Source organism: Amblyomma mixtum, chromosome 1 (assembly GCF_055824585.1).
Source record: "Amblyomma mixtum isolate Tamu chromosome 1, ASM5582458v1, whole genome shotgun sequence".
NCBI lineage: Eukaryota > Metazoa > Arthropoda > Arachnida > Ixodida > Ixodidae > Amblyomma > Amblyomma mixtum.
The window spans coordinates 136,531,070-136,552,900 of record NC_143012.1 but is presented as its reverse complement, the minus strand read 5'-3'; the positions used below and the strand labels follow the sequence as shown (position 1 = coordinate 136,552,900).

At 45.8% G+C, this 21,831-nt stretch overlaps 1 protein-coding gene across 1 annotated transcript in view; it reads right to left on the bottom strand.

Moving 5' to 3' along the window:
• Positions 1 to 4,194: 4,194 nt before the first annotated feature.
• Positions 4,195 to 21,831, bottom strand: part of LOC149367689 (uncharacterized) — a 40,217-nt gene continuing 22,580 nt past the window's right edge. The window contains exons 7-10 of the mRNA XM_089556905.1: positions 18,970 to 19,050; positions 11,264 to 11,335; positions 6,105 to 6,226; positions 4,195 to 4,432 (exon numbers count right to left, since the gene is read on the bottom strand). Coding sequence (XP_089413031.1) covers positions 4,304 to 4,432; positions 6,105 to 6,226; positions 11,264 to 11,335; positions 18,970 to 19,050 — 404 coding nt within the window. The 3' untranslated portion in view covers positions 4,195 to 4,303. The remainder of the gene's footprint in view (positions 4,433 to 6,104; positions 6,227 to 11,263; positions 11,336 to 18,969; positions 19,051 to 21,831) is intronic.

Genomic DNA, 21,831 nt, shown 5'->3' with positions numbered 1-21,831 from the left:
TCAGTAGTCCTTTCAACTTTTAAATTTTTGCCGTGTTACTTTTTGGCCCTTCAACTCATCTTTTTTACATTCTTTTTATACCTCCTATCGTTTTTAGCCTTCAAGACCATGTTTTTATCTTCGTTGGTTTATGGCGCGTTCCTTTTTGGCCGTTGTTAATCACATTTCTTTTCTCTTTCCTTGATGTGTTGTAAAAAGAGCTCGGTAGGTTTTGCTTGCTTTCTGCCACACTTTTACTTCAGTCATTGTCCTTTACAAAAATTGGTCTTGCTCTTCTTGTGCGTCATTGTCGCTGACAGAAATCTGCGTACGTTGCAATAGTTTTCCGAAATAAGGTTGAAAGTTCAGCGCCTCTGTCCGTATTGTCCTTCTTCCTTGTACTTTTTTTGCGCTGGTTCCTCTGAAAGCCTTCTTTCAGCCCGCACTCTTCCCTTCCGCAGGCCGAGGTCTGTGCGTGCAGTGTTGCCGGGGTGATTATTTCTGACGCTGTGGACCCTGCAGTGTTGTTCGGCCTGTGCTGCGCTAGCTCGGAGACCGATACTGCGCCGTACACGCCGTGCTTTTACAAACTCCTTTCCTCTTCATGTTTTCCAGGCGACCAGCTGATTCTCCGCCCTGGGCTGCGGCCGCTGCCACGGGCCCCGGCGAACAGAATCATTGCGGTCCGGGAGGGAATCCGTCATTTCCTAGCGTCGTCAGGACCAATCGACGCTTAGACCTTCTGCTGGCCATGAGGGGCTTTATACAAGTCCCCCCCCCCTCCCCATACCCACCTGTTTTAATACGGTTTAAATAAAGTGACACTGCATGCGTGCACACTACTTGTCCTTGAACTTGACTGACGGGAGCCGGTGTATGTACATTAACGAACACCTTTGTGCAGACACTAAGCTCTTACTGAGTAGAGCCCGAAAGAAGAAAGACAAAGATTGGAAATGCATCTGGGGAGGTAAGGGCAAAATCCTGATGCGGAAATGTGAGAAGTCGTAGGTCCTACACATCGCTTCACAGGAAGACTTGGCAAAGGTCAAAAATAGTATCGTTCTGGAAAATTAAATGGCGTACACAATTTCTCAAATAGACCAACTCGTAAATAATGGGAAAACCGTTTACGAAAGCTTACGAAAAAATCTTAATGAGTTGACTATATTTCGCGCCACAGTTGCACTTTTGATTGATTGCTGTGAGCGAGACATGGCTGAGAGAAAACGAGGCTATCTCCATCTCAGGGTTTACTATATCCTCTCCCCCACGTGATTCACCTGCTAGGGGAGGCGGAGTGGCAATATTTGTCAGATAGCATCGCATTCCAGGTTTTCTCAACAGCCTTTGTCAGTGACAATGTTATAGAAGCACTCTTTATCAAACTGGGAAGTGGCTTAATAATGGGCGCGGTTTATCACCATCCAAGTTCATCACTGATGTGTTTCAGTGAGAAGTTTGAAACATCCCTTGGCCTTTTGTGGCATGGGAAAAAGAGTATCATTGTTATTGCCAGTGACTTCAACATTGATTTGACCTCAGACACACAAAATGATTACACACTCCAGTTGCAGTCTTTCCACATGCATAATTTGATTACTGAACCTACTCGTATTACCGCCCACACAAGTGCACTCATTGATCATGCGCTTTGTTACATAGATGACTGTTTCTGCTGGTGTATGTTGTGACCCGATTGCTGACCACTTGCCCATATTTATTGCTGTGCAGTCAAGAGATACTGAAGTGTCGGATCATAGCTGCAATAAACTGTGCAAAAAAATAAACCATGCCCTTTTTCGTAGCCTGCTAGAACAAACAGATTTTTCTGCTTTATATGGCAGTAATGTAGACGCAGCATTCAACAATTTTATTTAAGCTCTTCAAAGCATAATAACAAAAAGTACTGAAAGTACAAGTGTAAAAAAATACAAGAAACCTGTTTTCCCATGGATGACACGATTCATTCTTAATGACTTAAAAAAAAAAAAAGAGTCCTCGTATAAGAAATGGAAACAGAATAACTAATGACTGCTACCTGACCCAATTTAAGCGCCTTAGGAATAGCACAGTATTCATAATGAGGAAAAGGAAAAAGGAATATTATTATTTTCTCATCCAGCAAGCAAACGGCCACACAACCAAAATGTGGAATGTTGTAAATGATGCCGTCTGCCTTCGCTCCAAGCAGCACGTGCAACTTGATGCGGTTGACCGGAATGTAGTGGACACTTTCAACAATTATTTTGTACATTTAGGGCCTTCCTTAGCGCAGCAGCTCACACCCACATCTGGCCCTGGTTCTTTGGTGCTTTGTGTTGTGTCGTGTTGGGTTCAGAGGCGCATAAGCATCCAAGTCTATCATGCGCCAAGCTCAAGGTGTAGGAAAATTGACTTCTGTAGAATTTTACTAAAGAACGAGAAAAATCGGTGGTGTAAAGAGCTTAAAATATTAGTTGCTACAACACTGTAATGCTGGAATAGAAATTTTGGAAATGTTAGTATTAAAACCTTTAAAGAAGGTCGAGTAACCTGAGTGGCAGTTCTTGGCTGGGCAAGGATCCCGGGGCTCCCAACCAATCAAGTAAACACCTCAGCATTCTTCTCGGGAATGAGAAGACGGCTGAGGAGTATAAAAAGTGAAGCGAAGCTCTGGCTCAGAATTCATAGTCTGTCAAGAAAACCTGCTTCTTTTAAAAAGCTAAAAACACACGATATGTCCACGATTGCACTGTCGCTTAAGACCAGTGCAGGGTGAAAAGGAATGCGTTCATTGTAAAATTGAGTGAAGTACTTTTTTCTCATTTTTTCAAGTTTCACACGAGAATAAAATGTGATTAATTGTAAGTTCATGTCCTCATTTTTCGCACACTGGTGCATTTCCGCCGTTGCAGCAGAAAAAGACCGAACTCCAGGGAAAGAAGACCAGTGCACTCCGGACTTGGCCAGCTCTTCGGCAATCAGCAGGCACTCGGACCAGATAGTGCGGGAGATCAAGGAGGCTGCTGAGATAGCCGGGCTTGTTTACTTTTTTGAGGGGAATCCCCCAGGGTTGAGTAAATCTGTAATACGAGAGTAAATTTTTTAATTACGAAGTTGCTGCAGAAGCTGTACATAGCTTTTCTTTGTTAAGGCTGCAATTCCTTGTATGGTTGCGCTTGGGTGGATGCCAATGAGTAATCACTCAATTATTACAAATTTACTGAACCTTGGGGGATCCCTCTAAAAACTTTTGACCAATACAGTTCCCACTTTGAGTTATTTATCAATTCGCTCTCGCCCTACCATAAGCTTGCCGTCCCGGTTAGCTCAGTTGGTAGAGCGACTGCTCCGGTGAAGCGGTGCTAGTGGGTTCGAAAACTGGGCCAGGACAAACTTTTCTCTAACTACAAAGTTTCTGTGGAAGCTGTACAACCTTTTTTTTTGCAGCCGTACGGCTATGCCTGGGTGCCAGTGAGTAATTACTCGCTTACTGCGATACCCAATCCATGTCCCGAGATTTTCCAGGCTATAAAAGCTCTGTTTTCACTGAGAGTTGCCTCTTTGTCCTTTGAGCATGGTGATCCATCAATACAGGCCGGGCTTACCGTATTTACTCGCATATAGGTCGACCTTTTTTTTTCCCAGAAATGTTGCCCATAGTTAGTTACCGACCTATATTCGTGACACAGGTCTTCATCATCATCAAGCGGGTGCACACAGGGAATTGCTGTGTGTACCCGCATTGCTCTTTCGCTCAATTCTGTGGTCTTATCATGGTAGACAGCTTAGGAAGCGGTACATTTTGGCGTTCTGGGCAGGAGCAGTGATAGTAAAGCACGGGAGGTTTTGGAGGCATACCACATAATAAAAAGAGGAAAAAATTGTGTCAGCGTTACGTCTGTGAATGGTTCTGTTGATTGCACATCACGTTTCTTTCTGCGCATGCCTACGCTTCTGTATATTTGCTCGCTTTTCAGAGATTAAAGTCAGATGAAGTGTGCGCTTCCCCTACGTCGTATGTGCATGTTTTTCAAAAGACATGGGTCGACTTATATTCGAATAATTTTTTTTTTATTTCTCGGTGAGCCCAGTGTATAGGGGTCAACCTATATTTGTGGCCGACCTATGCGAGTAAATACGGTAGTTAGTCCTCAGTGTCTCTTCGACTATTTCCGTGGCTCTTCATGTACTAATGGGGCTCGCTTGTTTGCAGTCAAGAAGAAACATGGATGAGAAAGTGGAGATAGTTTCTTATTTGCACACAATATAACACTTAATAAGGCTGCACCCGAGGCCAGAGCAATGCTCGCTCGGGTGGGAAGCATGGCACTCTTCTAAGTCAGAACAGGGGCCTCTGCATCGAGTTCAGCCGGGGCCGAGGCAGATCCCCAAACATCTCGGTGCCATCGCACACACTGCGCGCAAGGGCCTCGATGTCAGCACCGATTCGGTCGTGATCCACGGCAAACTGCAGAAAAAAGAAAGGGGGGGAGAACAGCACATGATGTGTTTGCACAACCTATTTGAGCCAGGCACAGAGTAACTTTACTGTGCAGGATTCCGAAATACGTCCGTTAGCCTTTTTTACTTTTTGGACAAGGTTGTTTTCAGTCTTCTGCTTTTAATGCACCTTTTGGTTCTTTTATCGCTTTTAAATTTCTTCCTATTTTTAATGGTCTTTCTGGCCTTTTAGTGCATTCTGTTCACTTGTCATCTCGCAGTGTTTTTTGTTTCTCTTGTACTGCCTGTTCGTGTCATCCCTTTTAAGCGTCATCCTTTTAATCGCCTCTCCACTTGTCTTAAAATTTCATCATGTTTAGTTTCCATTTTTTGTTGCCTCCAAGGATCACCCTTGCCATCATGTGTCTTTTCAACTTTAGTATGTTATCTTTCGGTCGCGTGCAAACTCAGCAGCTGTTACCCATGTCTTCCCGCCCACTCTTCGAACATTTATATATGTCGCTCCACAATAAAATAATCAGTTGAAGTCAGCGCTGTATTGTCTTCCTTCGTCCTTGTCTTAGAGGAGTGCGCTGTGTTTTTCCCCAAGATGAGCTACCAACTAGCCCGCTCTTCCACCCTTGCAAGCACATGTAAGGCACTACGTCAGCGTGCACATTCCTCAGCAAGAGAGAAAAAAAATGGCACCATGACTACCAGTGCCACTAATTCCACCCGAAGATAAGAGCCCCCTGGTAGCCTTAGCCACCCACTCTATTTGCAGAGATTAGCAGATTGTGGGACAAAGGCCACACTCTGCCCAAGAAAACTGCATACGCTAATCACGTTGTCCACGTCGCTGCCTACTACAGTAAAACCACGCTACTGTGCACTCACCTAAGCGATAATTCCACTTAGAATGAGACCGCAAGAACTCTGAAGGACGACATAAATGGACAGGAAAAGCGCTTATCTTGTCCAGTTCTGCCATCCTTTGTATTGCACTTTCAAAATTTGGTATGCTATACCAACTAAACTAAGAGACAACTTTGTTAGGCTGTAAGGTTTGGTTTGGTTTATTAGGGTTTAACGTCCCAAAGCAACTCAGGCTATGAGGGACGCCGTAGTGAAGGGCTCCGGGAATTTCGACCACCTGGGGTTCTTTAACGTGCACTGACATTGCACAGCACACGGGCCTCTAGAATTTCGCCTACATCGAAATTCGGCCGCTGCTACCGGGATCGAACCCGTGTATTTTGGGTCAGCAGCCAAGCGCCGTAACCACTGAGCCACCGCGACGGGGCTATGGTTGGAGGAAAGAATGATGAATGGTAGGTGTTAGTTTTAACCTATGGCATTACAATTGCTTTGCTGTGCTTGCCTCTCGTTTTCCTGGATTCGTTGAAGTGCATGTAAGTGTGAAAACTTATTTGGGCATGGTAGTTGACAATATTGTACATCATTAGTAGGTGGTGTAGTTTATAGCGCATTTCTAGCAACGGGAGCCCAGCTCGTGTTCTCAGGTCTGAAACAGAGATACTTCTATGGTAAGCATTAAAAATGAATCATTGAAGTGCTTTCACACGACAAGCGTGTTGTCAGTCCTCAAGGCCCTGAAATGCTGACACGCTGTGCGAGGGGACCGATCCGGTGCAGGCAGCAAGCCATGCGAGCAAGACTGGAGGGGGGGGGGGGCTTACCTCGTGGTCGTCGTCCCGGGGCCGCCACCCGGGCATGTCCACGGGCAGGGAGTAGGCACAGTGGCGCACGGCAGGCTCATCCAGGGCACTGCTGCTGCTGCTGCCACCACCACCGGCGCCATCTGCACGCACGCACGCACACACTGCTCTACACACTGCTATTCTAGACATCGTTCCCATTCACGACGACTCCCTTGCTGCCCTTAAGCAACTTAAGGCTGTCCAGCACACATTCCAAGTTACTCAATCCATGCACCAACTTTGCACAAAATGCCCCTGTCCTGTGCGTATACACAGGATTCACAGCCATGCCCAGGATCCCCATAATATTCATGTGGATGAAATGACACACCTTGACACATCAGACATCCCACTACCTTCCCCTCTTCCCCAGATCCGCTCCTGTCCCATGTTTCCGAGAAACAGGCTTTGCGTCAGCGAACACGCGCTCTAATTCCTCCGTGTTCGTACCCTCTCCCGAGTCTCACTCGGGAGGAGGAGGTATCTGTGCACCAGAGTCGGGCAGGAGCGGCTCCTGCCCAAATCCAAAAAAAAACTGAAGATTATGCCATTCACAGTCGCACGTGATTACAAAACAGCTTGTGCTGGGCATAAAATTCTGTCAAGTAATAACCCGTTTCCCTCCACCATCTTTATACCGCGAACTTGTGTCAGCTGGAATCACCTTCCCTACGACATCGCAGGTATTTCTGATAATATTGCATTTCGTAAAGTCCTTAATACCGTATTTACTCGCATAATAGGTGCACCCCTAGTTTGGTCGCGAAAAATCAGATTTTTTTAATTTCCGCGCATAATAGGCACACCCCGAACTTTGCACTGTGATCAATACTGTATTTACACGATTTCAAGCCGACGCCTCGCCGCCCCCCGCCCCCCAATCTTTATTTTAACAGTTTTTGCTGAACTGACGACTAGTCCTCACTAGCGCTGCTGCCGTTGCAGCTGCTGCGGACCCACAGCATGTACAATGACATGCACACAGTTTTCAGGGATGCTCACCTTAAACGTCTGTTCAGAAAGCTTCATCTCCAGCCAGAAACGTTCCCGACTTAGGCCCACGAAAACCTCGGCGCTTGGAGTCGCGTACGAAAATTTAGGCACGCCGCAGACGCAACTGCCGCACTTCTCGGCCACGTCGAATTTCCAACCTGCCGCTCGCTTTCCGTGTTCGAGAGCAAACTCCCAGCCATGTAGCTATTAAGGTGCTTGCCCGTCGAGCTAGAACAGCAACGCTCGGCGGCAAAGCCACAAAACACGATGAACTTAAATGCTACCGCAGATCCCGGCACTTGATAGCAACAAAAAAAGCTGGAGCTGGTGATGCTGATGGCAATATGGATAGCGAAAGCTTGCGGCGGAGAAAAACGTTGATGATGATGATGACCTTGGCCTCAGGCGCCCTCCGTGGGCGGCGTCTGGAAGCTCCTGTGCGCGTGTGTGGCCTCCACGATCAAGCGCCCGTTGCGCGCAGCCGGAGCCGATCGCGGAGGCCTCGGCGCGTGCATTTCGAAGGCGATTCCCGCTTGGGTCGTGGAAAGTTTCGGTGCGGCCCTTACACGGATCGTTTTTTTTTAATATTTTCTTCGGGAAAACGGGGTGCGGCCCGTACATGAGTGTGTTTATGCGGTATGTTCAATTTTGCGTGTCGAAAAATTTCCGGAAATTTTACCCCGCGTAATAGGCGCACCCCGAACTTTGAGCCAGATTTTCTGGAAAAAAAGTGCGCCTATTATGCGAGTAAATACGGTATTTCTTTCTGAGTATGTGTTTATTACTGTATAAAAATTGCCTTTCACTGTCTACACACTGTTTTAACATATCCCCACTGCATTCCTGATCTCATTGCCTTCCTGTGTTTTCACTTTGTTACGTATTTCTGGTTTATTTTTGTTTTCTCTCCTTCTTGTTGCTGTTTAGCCTGAATTTTTTATGTATCCCCACTCCCCTCTGTAATGCCTTCGGGCCTTGAGGGTACAATAAATAAATAAATAAATAAAGGCACACACGAAGTGAGCATCATTATAATTTTAACTTACCCGCCGTTCACAACACATAAAGCAGGCGATTATTAACATATACTGGTACAAAAATCTGGAACGCTCTTCCAGTAATGGTTAAAAGAAGCCCAAATTTCTCTCTCTTGGTAAAGGACACTATCTATAAAATTAACTTTCAATCTCTTGCCGAAATGTAGTCTACTAAAAAGTGTATTACTTGGTTTGTATAGAATGACCTAATACTCTTGAATCTGTATTTATGTATTATTCAATGCTGGTAACGAACGTCCTCTGTTGTCTTTTCCTTCATTTCATAGGTTGCATATGCTTGCTTCAGTTGATTGCAGTTTTGTGTAATATCTTCTAGATATTGTGTAATATTGTGTGATATTTTTCTTTCTTATGTTGACACCTGGGTATGCTATTTTGTGCACTTATTGCATGGGCCCGAACTAGCAGCTTGCTAAGAGCCCAGATGCTTTTATCACCTTGTTTTGTATAAACCTCATCCAAAGTGAATAAACTGAAACTGAAACCTTAGCCGCGGTGTTTGATACATACTTGCACTCCTTATCCCTGCAACGCCCGGGCATTGAAAACCTCAGATGAAAGCCATGAATTTTCGGGATTTCATCACTATAAGGTCATTTCAGCGCAGAAGTGTGAAAAACTTGGAGATTTACCAAGGAAAAGGCAATTACAGCATAGTTGACTTTACATAATCTTCATAATTTCCAAATGCCGAAGATCATCAAACTGCGTGCAAATACCCAGGTGCATACAGTAAATCGGGAGCAAAGTTCAAAACTTCTCTATCCCCTGCCAATGTAGCATTACTACTACAAATTTTGGGTTGTGTTCTGCCATTACGCTTAGATTTTGCACAAAGTTTTCTTTCGGCAGACCTCCAGTGTCTCTGGAAGCTTACACATTGCCCTGGTATGGATAAATACGTTGCAGAAGATTGTTACTTGAAATATGCTCGCAATTCACGCACTGATGTGGGCAAAACTGGAATTCGCATTTTCAAGCTCTTCATCACCTTTGATGCATGGGGCATTACGGGGGTAACACGGTCCTCATTTCCCGGGAAAGCTTGCAGCTGAGTCCAGCCACACTTCTGCGCACTTTGCGCCTCTTTCGGTGGAATCATCATTCACTGCCTCTGTGCTTGCTAGCATCCCTGGGCTAAAGCAGAACACGTGCTCTGGACTGACATCCCCTGCTGTGCATCTCTCCTTGCCGCTTTAGTACTGTCTTCTTCTCGGCTGCTATTCTTGATTCTTTTTTACATCTGAACCGGCATATCTATGTTAAATTTATTTATTTATTTATTCAAATACGCTAAAGGCCCTCCGGGGAGGGTATTACGTAGAGGGGACACACGAACCACTTTGATGACAATTTGTTCAAAATCAAAGGTGCAGAAAAAGAGAGAAAATTAAAATACAGACACCATTTTTGAGGTACAGAAAAAAATATAAAAAAAACAAAACTACAACAGCAGTACATCGCAACAAAAGCTAAAAAATGCAGACAGCTGAGATTAAGAATACAAAAAAAAATCTGAAAGAAGGTAGCGGTATTCGAGGGAGCAAAAAAGAAGGATTACCAACTCTGTAAAGATACTGTGGTGCACAGGTGCGTCACATTCTGATGTGAGTAAGCAGCATTTTGTGAAATTTGTCTGGGTGAACCTCGGCAGCAATATCAGAGCGGTAGCAATGAATGTCTATCACCTATAGTGCAGGCTTGCCACAAGCCTCCGAGGCCCAAGTGGCACTGCCCAGTAGCTGGTAACACATCCGGCACATTCCATCATGAAAACAGAGGCTATAAAACATTACAACGTTGCAAGAATGCGAGAAAAAAGAAGACAAAACTACGTGGCACGCTCTGTGAGTCCCAAAGGAAAACAACTGTACACGACAAGAAGAAAAAAATTTGTAGCGGCCAAGGTAGGGACGGCAAAGGTGTTCACAGTATCTAGTGCACACTCTAGGCAATGTAAAGCAGTCATGAGAGCGAAGGCCTGAAGCACAAGTATACGGCCTGCAAAAATTGCTTGTCCAGTCAGCAATGTAGCAGTGTGGGTGACATGACTTGAAAAATGTTGCACAAGAAGACATGGCTAAAAGTGGGCATCCGTCTGTCCTTCTCTGCAGCCCTCGTCTTGTGCAGCACTGTGTTTTTGAAGTCCACAAAGTTACACTTTAAGTGCAACCGCATCAGTAAACAAATGGATAAAATCATCGCCATCAGCTTGACTATGCCCGCTGCGGCCATCGTATCCCACGAACTTCTTAATCTCGCTCGCCTACTTAACTCCCGTCCCCTCCTTTACCTTCTCTTGGAATCCAGCCTGTTACCCTTAACGACCATCAGTTACCTTAACTTCCCAGTTAAGATAACTGGGAGTTTCTTAACTGGGAAGTTAAGAAACTGCCCTGCCCAAGGCCATTTCTTCCTCTTGATTTCTACTAGGATGTGATTAATCTGCATTTCTGTCCAGCGTAATGTTGCACTGCATCATACAGATTTTCAGTGCATTCTGTGGTGAGTTTGCCTATGACCGGGCTAGCAACAGCAACATGGCCGACATTCCGCCTTTCTGCACTTCACAGGTGTTCCTGGAGTCTTTTCTTCTGTGGTCAGCACTTGCTGCCAATTTTTTCACCGAGCCATTACAATTGTGAGGCATCACCGAACCACCACGCTGGTCTTGACCTGCTGTACCTGCTGTCCTGCTGCACCCACCCAGACAAATGCGTCCATCCTACGGTGCATATACGTCACCTACGATGACGTTGACTCCCAGCACCTATTTGAATTCCTGGCCGTGCGACACCGTCTTTCAGAGGGCACCGGAGATGCAACAGCAACCTGGCCTACATTTCGCCTTTCTGCACTTTGCAGGTGTGTAAGCTTTTTTCCTTGTACGCTAAGAGAAGCGATGATGTCTGCTTGTTGCTGCTCCCATGCCCACAAGTGCTTCCTTGCTTCCACAAGCTATCCTCCTCTTCTTTCTCCTGGGCTCTGAATCTGATGCAGCAGTGACTGCTGCAGACTGCACTTTGGTTGGCTACCCAATGTGGCTACTCCCGTGCAATGGCCAAAGTGGCTACTGCTCTTCCTCACCGTCCGAGTCCTCCTCTTCCGAAGATGGGAAAGCTGCCTCGTCCTCGTCAAATCCGTCCAGCCGGAACATCTCTGCGCACAGAGAAAGGAGACGCCTGTGACACACCAACCGAGGAACCGACAGCACTCCTCCCCACAAAGGGGCAGGGGGGAAGGGAAATGCCTTCTTGTGGTGCAGAACTGGGCACAGGCAGGTGCTAGTTTTCGAGTACCTTTGCAAGGGGGAAACAAAAGGCAGTGAGATGACATAACAGCCAAGTTGTTTACTCCTGTGCATGCATCTCTGCGACAGACACGGCATGTAATCAGCACCTACCCTGAGAAAATTCAGGGGGCATTTTCGCTCTCCAAAGTGCTGCAAGGTGAAAGCATTTCCTGGCGCACTGTTTGTTTTCTTTATTTTTTTTCATAATTATTATTTTTATTTTTCATTTTTGTTCCTTTTCTTATCTTATTTATGTAACCCATGCATCAGTGATGCGCCTTTATTCATGCTCAAACCCTGAGCCTTCGTGGCGGAATGGTAGTGTCTCCACTTCAAATGCTGATCTACAAAGGCCCTGGTTCGATTCCCAGTCTCTACACAGTTTTTTTTAAGTAGTGACGCTGAAACGCGGACACATTTGTTAACATTCCTTGGTCATGACAGTATGAGGCATTAAAGGCTTTCGCCTTAATAAGGGAGCGTTTACTCAATGCCATGTAGCCGGATATGCTTAATAACTCTTCCCTTTCTAGACCCTACGGGCTTCCCTTGAATACAATATAACCTCACTCAGGGTTCATGCTCGTTCCAAGCTCCAAAATTCAAGGGTTTTCAAGAACTTTCAAAGAGTCACCAGTATTTTCTTCAAGGATGAAAAAACACGGCCACGTAACAAAACAATATTTTTTACGCATCAAGAATGTAACTTTAATTGCACAAGGCACTTTTTCCAACAAAACCACACAAGCTAAGTTGCTCTTCAGTTGTAGCTTTCATGAATGGTCAGTTTCCTCTTTTTTTTTTTTTTTTTCACCTCAGCTTTGACACTGAGAAGGCCTTGTGCTTTCTCTTCAGCAGTGTTCACCTACCCGTTGGCCTTTGTCACCCACGTCAGGTCATTAGTAGCTTCTGTTTTGTTGCAGGAGCAGTTAAACCAAGCAACCCAGAAAAGATGCTTCCAACTTTTTTTTTTTTTCTGGTCGTGAAATAAACTTCTTCACCTAGACAATGTTTTCTATACAGCTGCTTCTTTGCACTTTCAGCCGCCTCCTTCTTTCGAGCTTGCAAAACAGCACAGTAATGATTCCTTGCAGAAGCCACAGACGGCCGTGATGTGATCTACAGAAAGAATGCCATGTGTTCTGTCCAGAGCATCACAGATATCTGCTTTGATGTATAAGAAATTCTTCTCAAATTTAGATTTGTTTCCCTTTCCTGGGGTTTAACATCTCCTAGTGACTTAGGCTATGAGGGGCGCCGTAATAGAGGGCTTCAGATAGTTTCGACCATCATCATCATCATCATCAGCCTGACTACGCTCACTGCAGGGCAAAGGCCTCTCCCATGTCTCTCCAATTAACCCTCTCCTTTGCCAGTTGCGGCCACCGTATCCCCGCAAATTTCTCAATCTCATCCGCCCACCTAACTTAACTTTCTGCCGTCCCCTGCTACGCTTGCCTTCTCTTGGAATCCACTCCGTTACCCTTAAGGACCAGCGGTTATCTTGCCTGCGCATTACATGCCCTGCCCAAGCCCACTTCTTCCTCTTGATTTCGACCTATATAATGCACTGACATCACATACTACATGGGTTATACCATTTTGCCTCCACCGAAATGAAACCGCCATGACCGAGATCGAACCCACGTCTTTCGGGTCAGCAGCCGAGCACCGTAACCACTGAGCCACCAAGGCGGCTTCTGAAATTTTCCGCGGCAAATTGCTTATTCATGCTGAATCCCTGCAACATGCTCCCATGCCCTTGGCTCAGAATGGACAACCGTGTAACTCTCCACAATTCTAAGTACATAGAACTGGTCTCAGCAGTTCATAATGAACTTTTCAGCAGAATCAATTTTGCCAGAACCGCTAAGGATATAATGCCACCACTTCCAGACTGACCAAGCCAAATTAATATTCAACGGTTTTTCCATGTTTTCAAGAACCCGCATGGACCCTGCTCCATGGCACAACTTCCCAGTTCATGCACTCAAAATTACAGGTAATAACAAAGTACTGCTGAGTTCACTATATTTCTTTTGGTTAATAAGTTCCTGATTTCCCGACTACCACCTTCAAAATTTCTACAAATTCTTATCGTTCAACCACAAAAGCGCAAATATATGAACGGGTTGAAACTGCGAGCATGCAACATGAAAAGCTGGAATGCAGCGGCAGCAGTCACCCAACATGACGGCTTCTCTGTTAAGCACTTGTGCAAAGGGGCGAAGCATCTAAAGAAAAAACACATACACGTGAGTGCACGCACACTAAGCGTGCTAACTCATTGGCAGGCCGTTTCCGCGTGGACGCGACATGAAGAGCAGAAAACCAAACTGCTTCTGCACAGTGCCTCTTGCATACAAGCTCTACAATGATGCATTTGCATAAAGTATTGTATGTCTTTACCATAAAGACTTCTAAAAATTTTCCCGCGTAACCACTGACTCATTTCTCGTGAAACTGCGCACAGAGCTTGAATATTGCAGCAACTTTTGTTTCGTATTAAGTTCGACAACAGTACTTACTCGCTTCAGCCAGGCATGATGCAAACCCATAACTGTTTGCAGCGAGATCAACGAACTAAAAGCTGCCAGAGCTGGCAATGGCGGTGGTGCCATCAAAGGGCTCGTGCACTTTGCAACGCTTGCCTTGGTGCCTTTCCTGTCATGGTGCTTTTCTGTGCAGACAACAGATGGTGCTACCATCACCTTTTGGTGAAAGCCCAGTGCTGGCAGCTTTCAATCCCTCAATCTCGGCACAGCTGAGTACAGGTTCACATTTAGCAGCTGCTGAACTAGGTAGGTACCGTCGTCAAACTTACTATGAGATGAAAGTTACTGCAATACCCAAGCTCTGTGCACAGTTTCAGTGCAAACAATCCAGTGGTTGAGGTGGCAGAAATTTCAAGTCTTCATGAAAACGATGTACAGTCTTTGTCAAAAGTAACCAGGCTACATGGTTTGCTTCTCATTCGTATAACAGAGTCCTCATGGCTTCCCTAAAGATTAAAAAGTGCTTTGAAGGTGAGAACAGAGGTTATTCTTACCATACAGAGATTTAGAACTTGAGGGCCGGCATAATAGCTTTAATATACGACTGAGAAGAAAAACGTGCAGCCTGGTTACTTTTGACAAAGACTGTACAATACTGTATAAGTGGCCTGGTTCTGAGGAACGCAGCTTGAAAAGAAACAACACTGTGACAGCCAGCTGGCATGGCATGTTCTCCACAGTGCATCGTTGCAATGGGGTGAACCATCTGAAAGCAAAGCAGAAGAGATCCTGGCTAGTTTTGTCACTGCCGTCGATGGACTGGACGCATTGTAAAGTTTAATTCTGTGACCATAAGAAAAAGAGATGTTCACACCTTGTGTCGAGAAATGTTAACTGACATATCTATGAAGTGAAATCATCCACAAATGACTTTGCACCTCATGCAAACGTTGCATGTCTCAAAATTAGGTGGTTCTCATTTTGCTTTCTCCAGGACGTTTTTCACAAATTAAAAGAAAAAAACGTATCAGCAAGGTTCTACTGTACTAACACCGTTCCCAGAGTGAGCTATTGGTCAACTGTGCCCTGCCGTCATCTGCTATCCGTCCTGGTTACAGGTAATAACACTTCACTTCAGCTGCAATAGCATGAATGCAGCCGCATTCAAATGTATAATAATTAAAGAGTAACTACTACTCCTGTACTTCAAACCTGTTCTATTTGTGGGAATTCCCTAAAGACGGACTGGCATTACCATCTGTGCCCTAAAACGTCATCTTCATCACGCTCCTCAACATGTTAAGTTACTCGCCTATAAATTGTTCGTCAGGTCAAAGTTGGAATTCGCATCACCAATTTGGAATCCTCATCAAGCTTATCTCATTAATTCTCTTGAGGCCGTCCAAAAGTGTGCGGCCAGGTTTATTCACGCATCCTATGCTTCTGACATTAGCGTTTTTGCATTGAAAACGGCATCCAGTTTACCGTCCTTATCACTCCGTTGTCGCACTTCCAGCTTATCTTTATTTCATAAAATCTTCAACAGCCCCATGCGCACCGCTCCTTATATTCTTCCTCCCCCAGCACGCATATCACTCCACACCAGTCATAATTTTCATGCGGCCCCGTCCACTCTCGCGCACTGTCACCTTCACCAATTCCTTTTTTCCCCCGAACAGCTGCAGACTGGAACAGCCTTCCAAGCGACATTGCCACCATCACCTGCTCATCCAAGTTCAATGAAAATGTAACAAATTATGTACAGTTGCAAGAACATTTCCTTTATTAGTTACCACCCCTTATGTAATACCTCAGGCCTTTAAGGAAATAAAATGAAATGAATTCTGCGTACATTCATGCCACAAGTTTTAAGCATCATTATAGCCAGCCTGACCCAGTGGCATAGTGTAAGGATATATTTCGGGGTTGACACCGACCACCCGCCACGGCGGAGAGCACACATACATAATGTTTGTGCTCCAGGACATGCACCGACTGCAGTGGTGCAGGGGAGCTGTGGGGTGTGATAACCGGTTGCGAAACGACGGACGCAGCTAAGCAGCATGCCCGGCTTTTGATGGCATTTCGAGCTGTGTATGTCTATGTTTTGTGTTGCTAGAGTGCATCCCAGTGCATTTACGTTATGATTCTCTGCTTCTACGCTGCAGTGGGTACCATGCCCAAACAACTTCTGCTAAAACTAAGCTGTTGTGTTGCAGTTTTGCACCTGCCGCGGTGATCGTTACGCAATTTTCTGTGATGGCACGTTCAGAGCTTGTGGACAGTTGTCGCAGCCTATGCGCCTAGTGACTATGATGTATAGGTTGTTGTGAACTGCAGCTGGGTGGGCCAGAAGCTGACTCGCCACGATTGCACGTAATGCGTGCTTTGCACCCAACTCTAGTTCAAGATAGCAGACTTGCGTGGATCGAATGCCGCTTTTCAAAGCTCCTTCGTTGCAAGCTCACCTAGAACTGTGACCCAGGCTAATCCCCACAGCAGATAGGGCATCACAACCCAGAGACCATGTGTGTTATGTAGTTATCAGTTCGGCATTGAGTGGATGCATTTTTCTGAGAAGTCTACCCATTCATCATCCAAAAAGACAGACGGAGCGATTGTCAGAGCGACTCAGGCTACGAGGGACGCCGTAGTGAAGGGCTCCGGAAATTTCGACCACCTGGGGATCTTCAACTTGCACTGACATCGCACAGCACATGGGCCTCTAGAATTTCGCCTCCATCGAAATTCGGCCGCCGCGGCCAGGATTGAACCCGCGTCTTTCGGGTCAGCAGTCGAGCGCTGTAACCACTGAGCCACCGCAGTGGGGCTTGAGACTAAATGCTTTTTGCGTCCAATCTTGTGACTACAAGAAATCACATCTCTCAGCTGATATCTTGTTGTACTAAATTTGTTTGTTACACAGAATGGCTATTCAGGATGCATTTGATTAATAAATGTGAACTGTCCACAAGTGGCACACAGGCTATATGAGGGTAGCCAAAGTGGATGGCTCCAGACTTATTAAGACCACCTGGGATTTTTTAATGAGTGCTGACATCGCAGAGCACAGGGGCAAGCCTTACATTCTGACTCCATCAAAATGAGGCCACCGAAGTTGGGAGTGAACTCATGTCCTCCAGGACAGCAGACGAGCACTCTAACCACTGAGGTATCCCGGGCCCAAAAGTACGGAGGTCACGGTGTTCGTAAGGTGTTCCACTGGAGTGGTTTATTCCATTCCCTTGTCTTGTGGAAAGTTTTATGTAGGCCAAACTGGACGTTGTGTCAGTGACTGTCTAGGGGAACACGCCCTAAATTTAGGAAAGAAAGACGATCAATACAAGCATCTTGTTGCACATGTAAGTAAATGTGGAGCATGTGTGGCCCGGTTTGAGGAGACAAAGATTCTTGGTAAGAGTAAAGACAGAACAGCACGGATAAGCCTAGAAGCCTACCACATACGAAAACTTGGCAGCGAGTGCATGAGCGAACCTTCTTTATCTCTGTTCCAGGCTGAGATTGACTGTTTTAATGCAGCTACCTGTTGATTCGATGGGAAGATAAACGGAAGTGTGATGCCCTTGCCTACCCGCGCATGCGTTCGCAATTTGATAGCTCTGACACAACTCTTGTTTTTTTTGTCATCTTTTCTGTCATGATCCTTCAGCCTATAGAAGGTATGGCTTTCGACGAATAAAGCCAGCTGACAGTAATAGCGCTTATGTGTGTGTTTCGTCTCTCTTGTCTGTGTCTTTGTTTGCGCTATAACATTTCTAATTCAAGATGAACTACTGACTCCCCCAACAGGAAATTTTAATGTTGGCAACAAAACAAGTGGCACTACTTATGGTGGTCAGGACCCTCCCTTGTCTGTGTGTATTGCTCTTCACTTTCCAAAGAACCTCCCATATAGACACATTAGATGCGAGATTGCACAATAGCACAGCAAATAATTTCGGTTGGTGATCTCATGTACCCCACCCCAGCAGTTTGCACCCACCATGCATTTTGGTGCCACAAAACAAGGTCGTATGAAAGGCATAAAATATGCCAGCAACATTTATAACGAATGTGCATGTTTGAGATCTCGCGAAAAAGAAAAAAAGGCATTACGATTGCAACACAATTTCAACATAATTGAGCCAACTACAGCCAAGGGCTCCGAAAAAACTTGGCGGGAGGCCTTCATACCCATGTTCGTAAAGAAGAAAATGCTACAGCATTTAGGTTGCCACTACAGTGTCTACTGTGAGTGTCTAATGTCAACTCTTGTGGTCTTCCCATCAAAACTCTGATTGGAACTGATTCCACTGCCCTTATATGATATGCAGGAGTCATCACCTCCTACAATGTTCACCTACCATTGGATTGCCATATGGAGGTTGCACTAATTCATCGCATTAATCCACCTCAGTTCACCCAATAAACCATTTTGTGGGTGGGCCTACTTCCAAAATTTTGGGGGCTGTTGGGAATTTTCGGGGGCGGGCCAACATACAAATATCGAGGGTGCTCAGAGTTTTTCCAAATTTGGCGATGCCCTGTGATGGGTACACAGGAATAGAAAAACCAGCAAAACAGGACGTGTTCACACAGCGAAGAAATACACAAGGAACGCGTCCTGTTTTGCTGGTTTTTCTATTCCTTTGTGACATGCACCAACTGGCCCAACAAGCTGCACTACTTCAATCCTATGATGGGTCCACTGATGGTCAAAACCCTCGTGACCAATCAGGGAATTTCGTGACGGAGAAGTCAGAAATTTTTTGTGGGACAACAGACTAAATGCTTTCACATTGATGAAATGGAGGAATGAATTTAATGACACTCCCCTGTAATGCAACCGAGTGTCGCAGTGACAGGAAAGCACAAAGGCAGCCTCACCATTCACCCAGACCAGAGCAGGCCCTGCACCTTCTCCCTTCTGTGTACACCACTGTGCACACAATGCTTTCGTGCATGGCCTGCAACGCGCAGCAGGACTACAATGCACAGAGACCCACCTCCGTCGTGCTGTGGCCTGGAGGCTGGCTTGCGCTTGGGGTTGCCCGTGTGCGCCACCGGCCGCGCCTTCACACCGGCCACTGCAAACAGCACCACCAGGGGGATCAGCTTTGCCCTACGCCATCCGCTATACTCCGTTTCATACACGGCAGGCAACGCTGCGGAGGTTGCTGAAGTAGTGCGTCCGCGAAACCATACTACTCCGCCACGTATCATTCGTTCTTCTCCAAACTCCAGTCATTGTTTGGACGAATACCAAGAGTGGGATAAAAAGATGTGGTAGCACTGAAAGTCGCGGTCGAAGCTGTGATACGCTCAGTGTTCGGGCTCTCTGGCCACAATTTTCAAGGAGTGTGAACTACTTTTTTGGGCGCGGATTTAGCAGAAGCGATTCACCCTACCAACCGTGTATCATACTGCCACGTGTACTTTTTGCTTCTCGAAATCTCGACGAGTCGCAGGACGAAAATGTGGCAAGAGGTAAAACGAAGTCCAGGAGGTGCCAGTCACGGCACTTAAGAATTGTCGCTGCGGATTATGCTCGTGTTCACTTTGGTTGTATGGCGAACTACTTTTTGCGTGCGGACTTAGCCTGCACAAACAGGCGCACTAGCTTTGGCAGTGTTGCCTGCTACGCATGAAACGGAGTACAAATATCTCTATCAGCTTAGCTGGGAGAGCGACTACCCCGGACAGCCAGAGGTCAATCCCTGGATTAGGGCACAATTTAATTCAACTGCGAACCTTCTGAGGGAGCTGTGTACAAACTATTATTATTGCCATTAGCGGCCAGCATCCACTTGGGTGGATGCTAATGTGCAGTTGCTCCCTCATCTCAACAACGACAGAGGAGCTTGTGATTGGCACAAACCGGTGCAGCCCTTCATCCATGGGGTGTGGGGATGCAGTACCACCTCTAAAGGGGAGGCGCCAGGGAAGTGGAGGCAGCCGAAGATGCTCGTTTCTGGGGAACTGCGTTGCTTCCAGCTGCCCCTACCAATTCCCTTGACATTTGTCCAGAAAACGTACAGCGGAACCCCAATTATGCATTCACGACACGACCCCCATTTTAGAAAGAATTGGTGTGGTTCCCGAGAACCTTCCATAGGGATAATGCATTATAAGCCTCGATAATACTATGGAAAAAAAAATGCACGACCAAGATTCGCAGCACTGAAGAAATGCCAGCAAGTTCTAGTCCTAAGCTTGCAAAGAATTCTCCTGCTCAAACTACTGGCCTGTTCAGGCTCAAACACCAACTGTCAGGCAACGGTCTACGATTTCGATCAATACCACAGTGGACTCGACAGCATTTCAGCTATGACTGGCCTTCACCAGGAAGCCGTCTTTTTCGTGCAAGTAAAAAAAAGTCAAGCCCTTTCTAAGCACCTCGCCAGCCATCGCGCCTTGCTAGTGCTGCCGAGCCCACACTGCTGTCGCACGACTGTCCTGGACTGCAGTTGCATTATTTTGAATTTGCTCACGCAATCTGGTGATATTGAGAAGAACCCTGGTCCCAGCCACAACACCCAGGCAAACTCTGAGAATGAGGTACCTTCTAACCGATCATCTGCTACCAAAGCATCCCGGGAACTAATCGCAGCCCTTCAAGAACTAAAAACAGGTCAGCCAACATTGTTAAATGAAACAAGGTCCATAAAAACAAAACTCGCCGAAAATGACGAAAGAATGACGAATGACGAGAAAGGCTCACAAATACTGAAAAAGAATAAAACGCATTCGCTGAAATCAAGGCAGCCGTCAAACCCGTTCAGCAGCTCTCAGCGAGCAACTTTGACAAGCAGCCTTGATGATACTGAAGACAGGGCGCGCCGTCAAAACTTGCTATTTTTTGGGCTGACCAACGACAAAAGTGAAACCTGGGCGCAATCTGAAAAGAAAGTCATCGAGTTTTGCTCCTCACAGTTGAAAGTTACCGTCCAGCCACGTGACACCGAACGTGCACATAGGCTTGGGCAGTATCAAGACGAAAAGCAAAGGCCCGAAATCGTCCAATTCTTGCATTTTAAAGATAAAGAAGTAGTTCTTGCAGGCAGAAAAAATTGCGAAAGATTTAGCATTAGCATCGCCAAACATTTCTCCCCTCGAACTTGTTCTGCCTGAAAACACCAGCTACAATTTCCCAAATTTGAAAATATCGCTAATAAACTCTGGCACTATGCCCTAAAAGTTGGTGACAAAGTCTACAAATTTGATCACGAAACCCAAAAGGTGATACAACATAAGCCATAGCAACCCACGTCAGCTCACTCTCAAAACTGCAGTGAAATATCAATCCAATCCAACATTAGAAGCCTTCTGCCTAAGGGTGAGACATTAGGCAGCCTTATCAACACATCCGATGCTAACCTTATAGTATTTACTGAAACCTGGTTAAGCTCATCCATTAACGACTCTGGAGTTCCATCTTACTTATCTCATTAGGATTAAATGTAGGTGAGTGGCATCACATGTGACAAATATGATTTCTAGAGGGGAATTTATTGGGCCGCGAGTGCAGAGCAAAGAGGGATAAGCAAACATTGGTGGGTCTCACAGTATACCACATTGCACAGCTTCTCAAATAAGCTGCTCCTCTCGTCTCAACACCAATTTTCCCACAGCCAACTGTAATATTTCGCTGATTCTACACAATCAAGGCAAGTTCTGATGTTTAATTATTGATCGACATCGCAGACCTTCATAAGCTACCTTGCGGTTGGCGTTTCAGCCCGAATATGCTAATAGTTCGGGCAGAAAATTTTTACAACCCGGACCAATAAATACGGAATGCTAAATACGGAATACTAACCTGGTCGAGATGACGGACCAATAAATACGGAACACGCTGTATTTTCTTG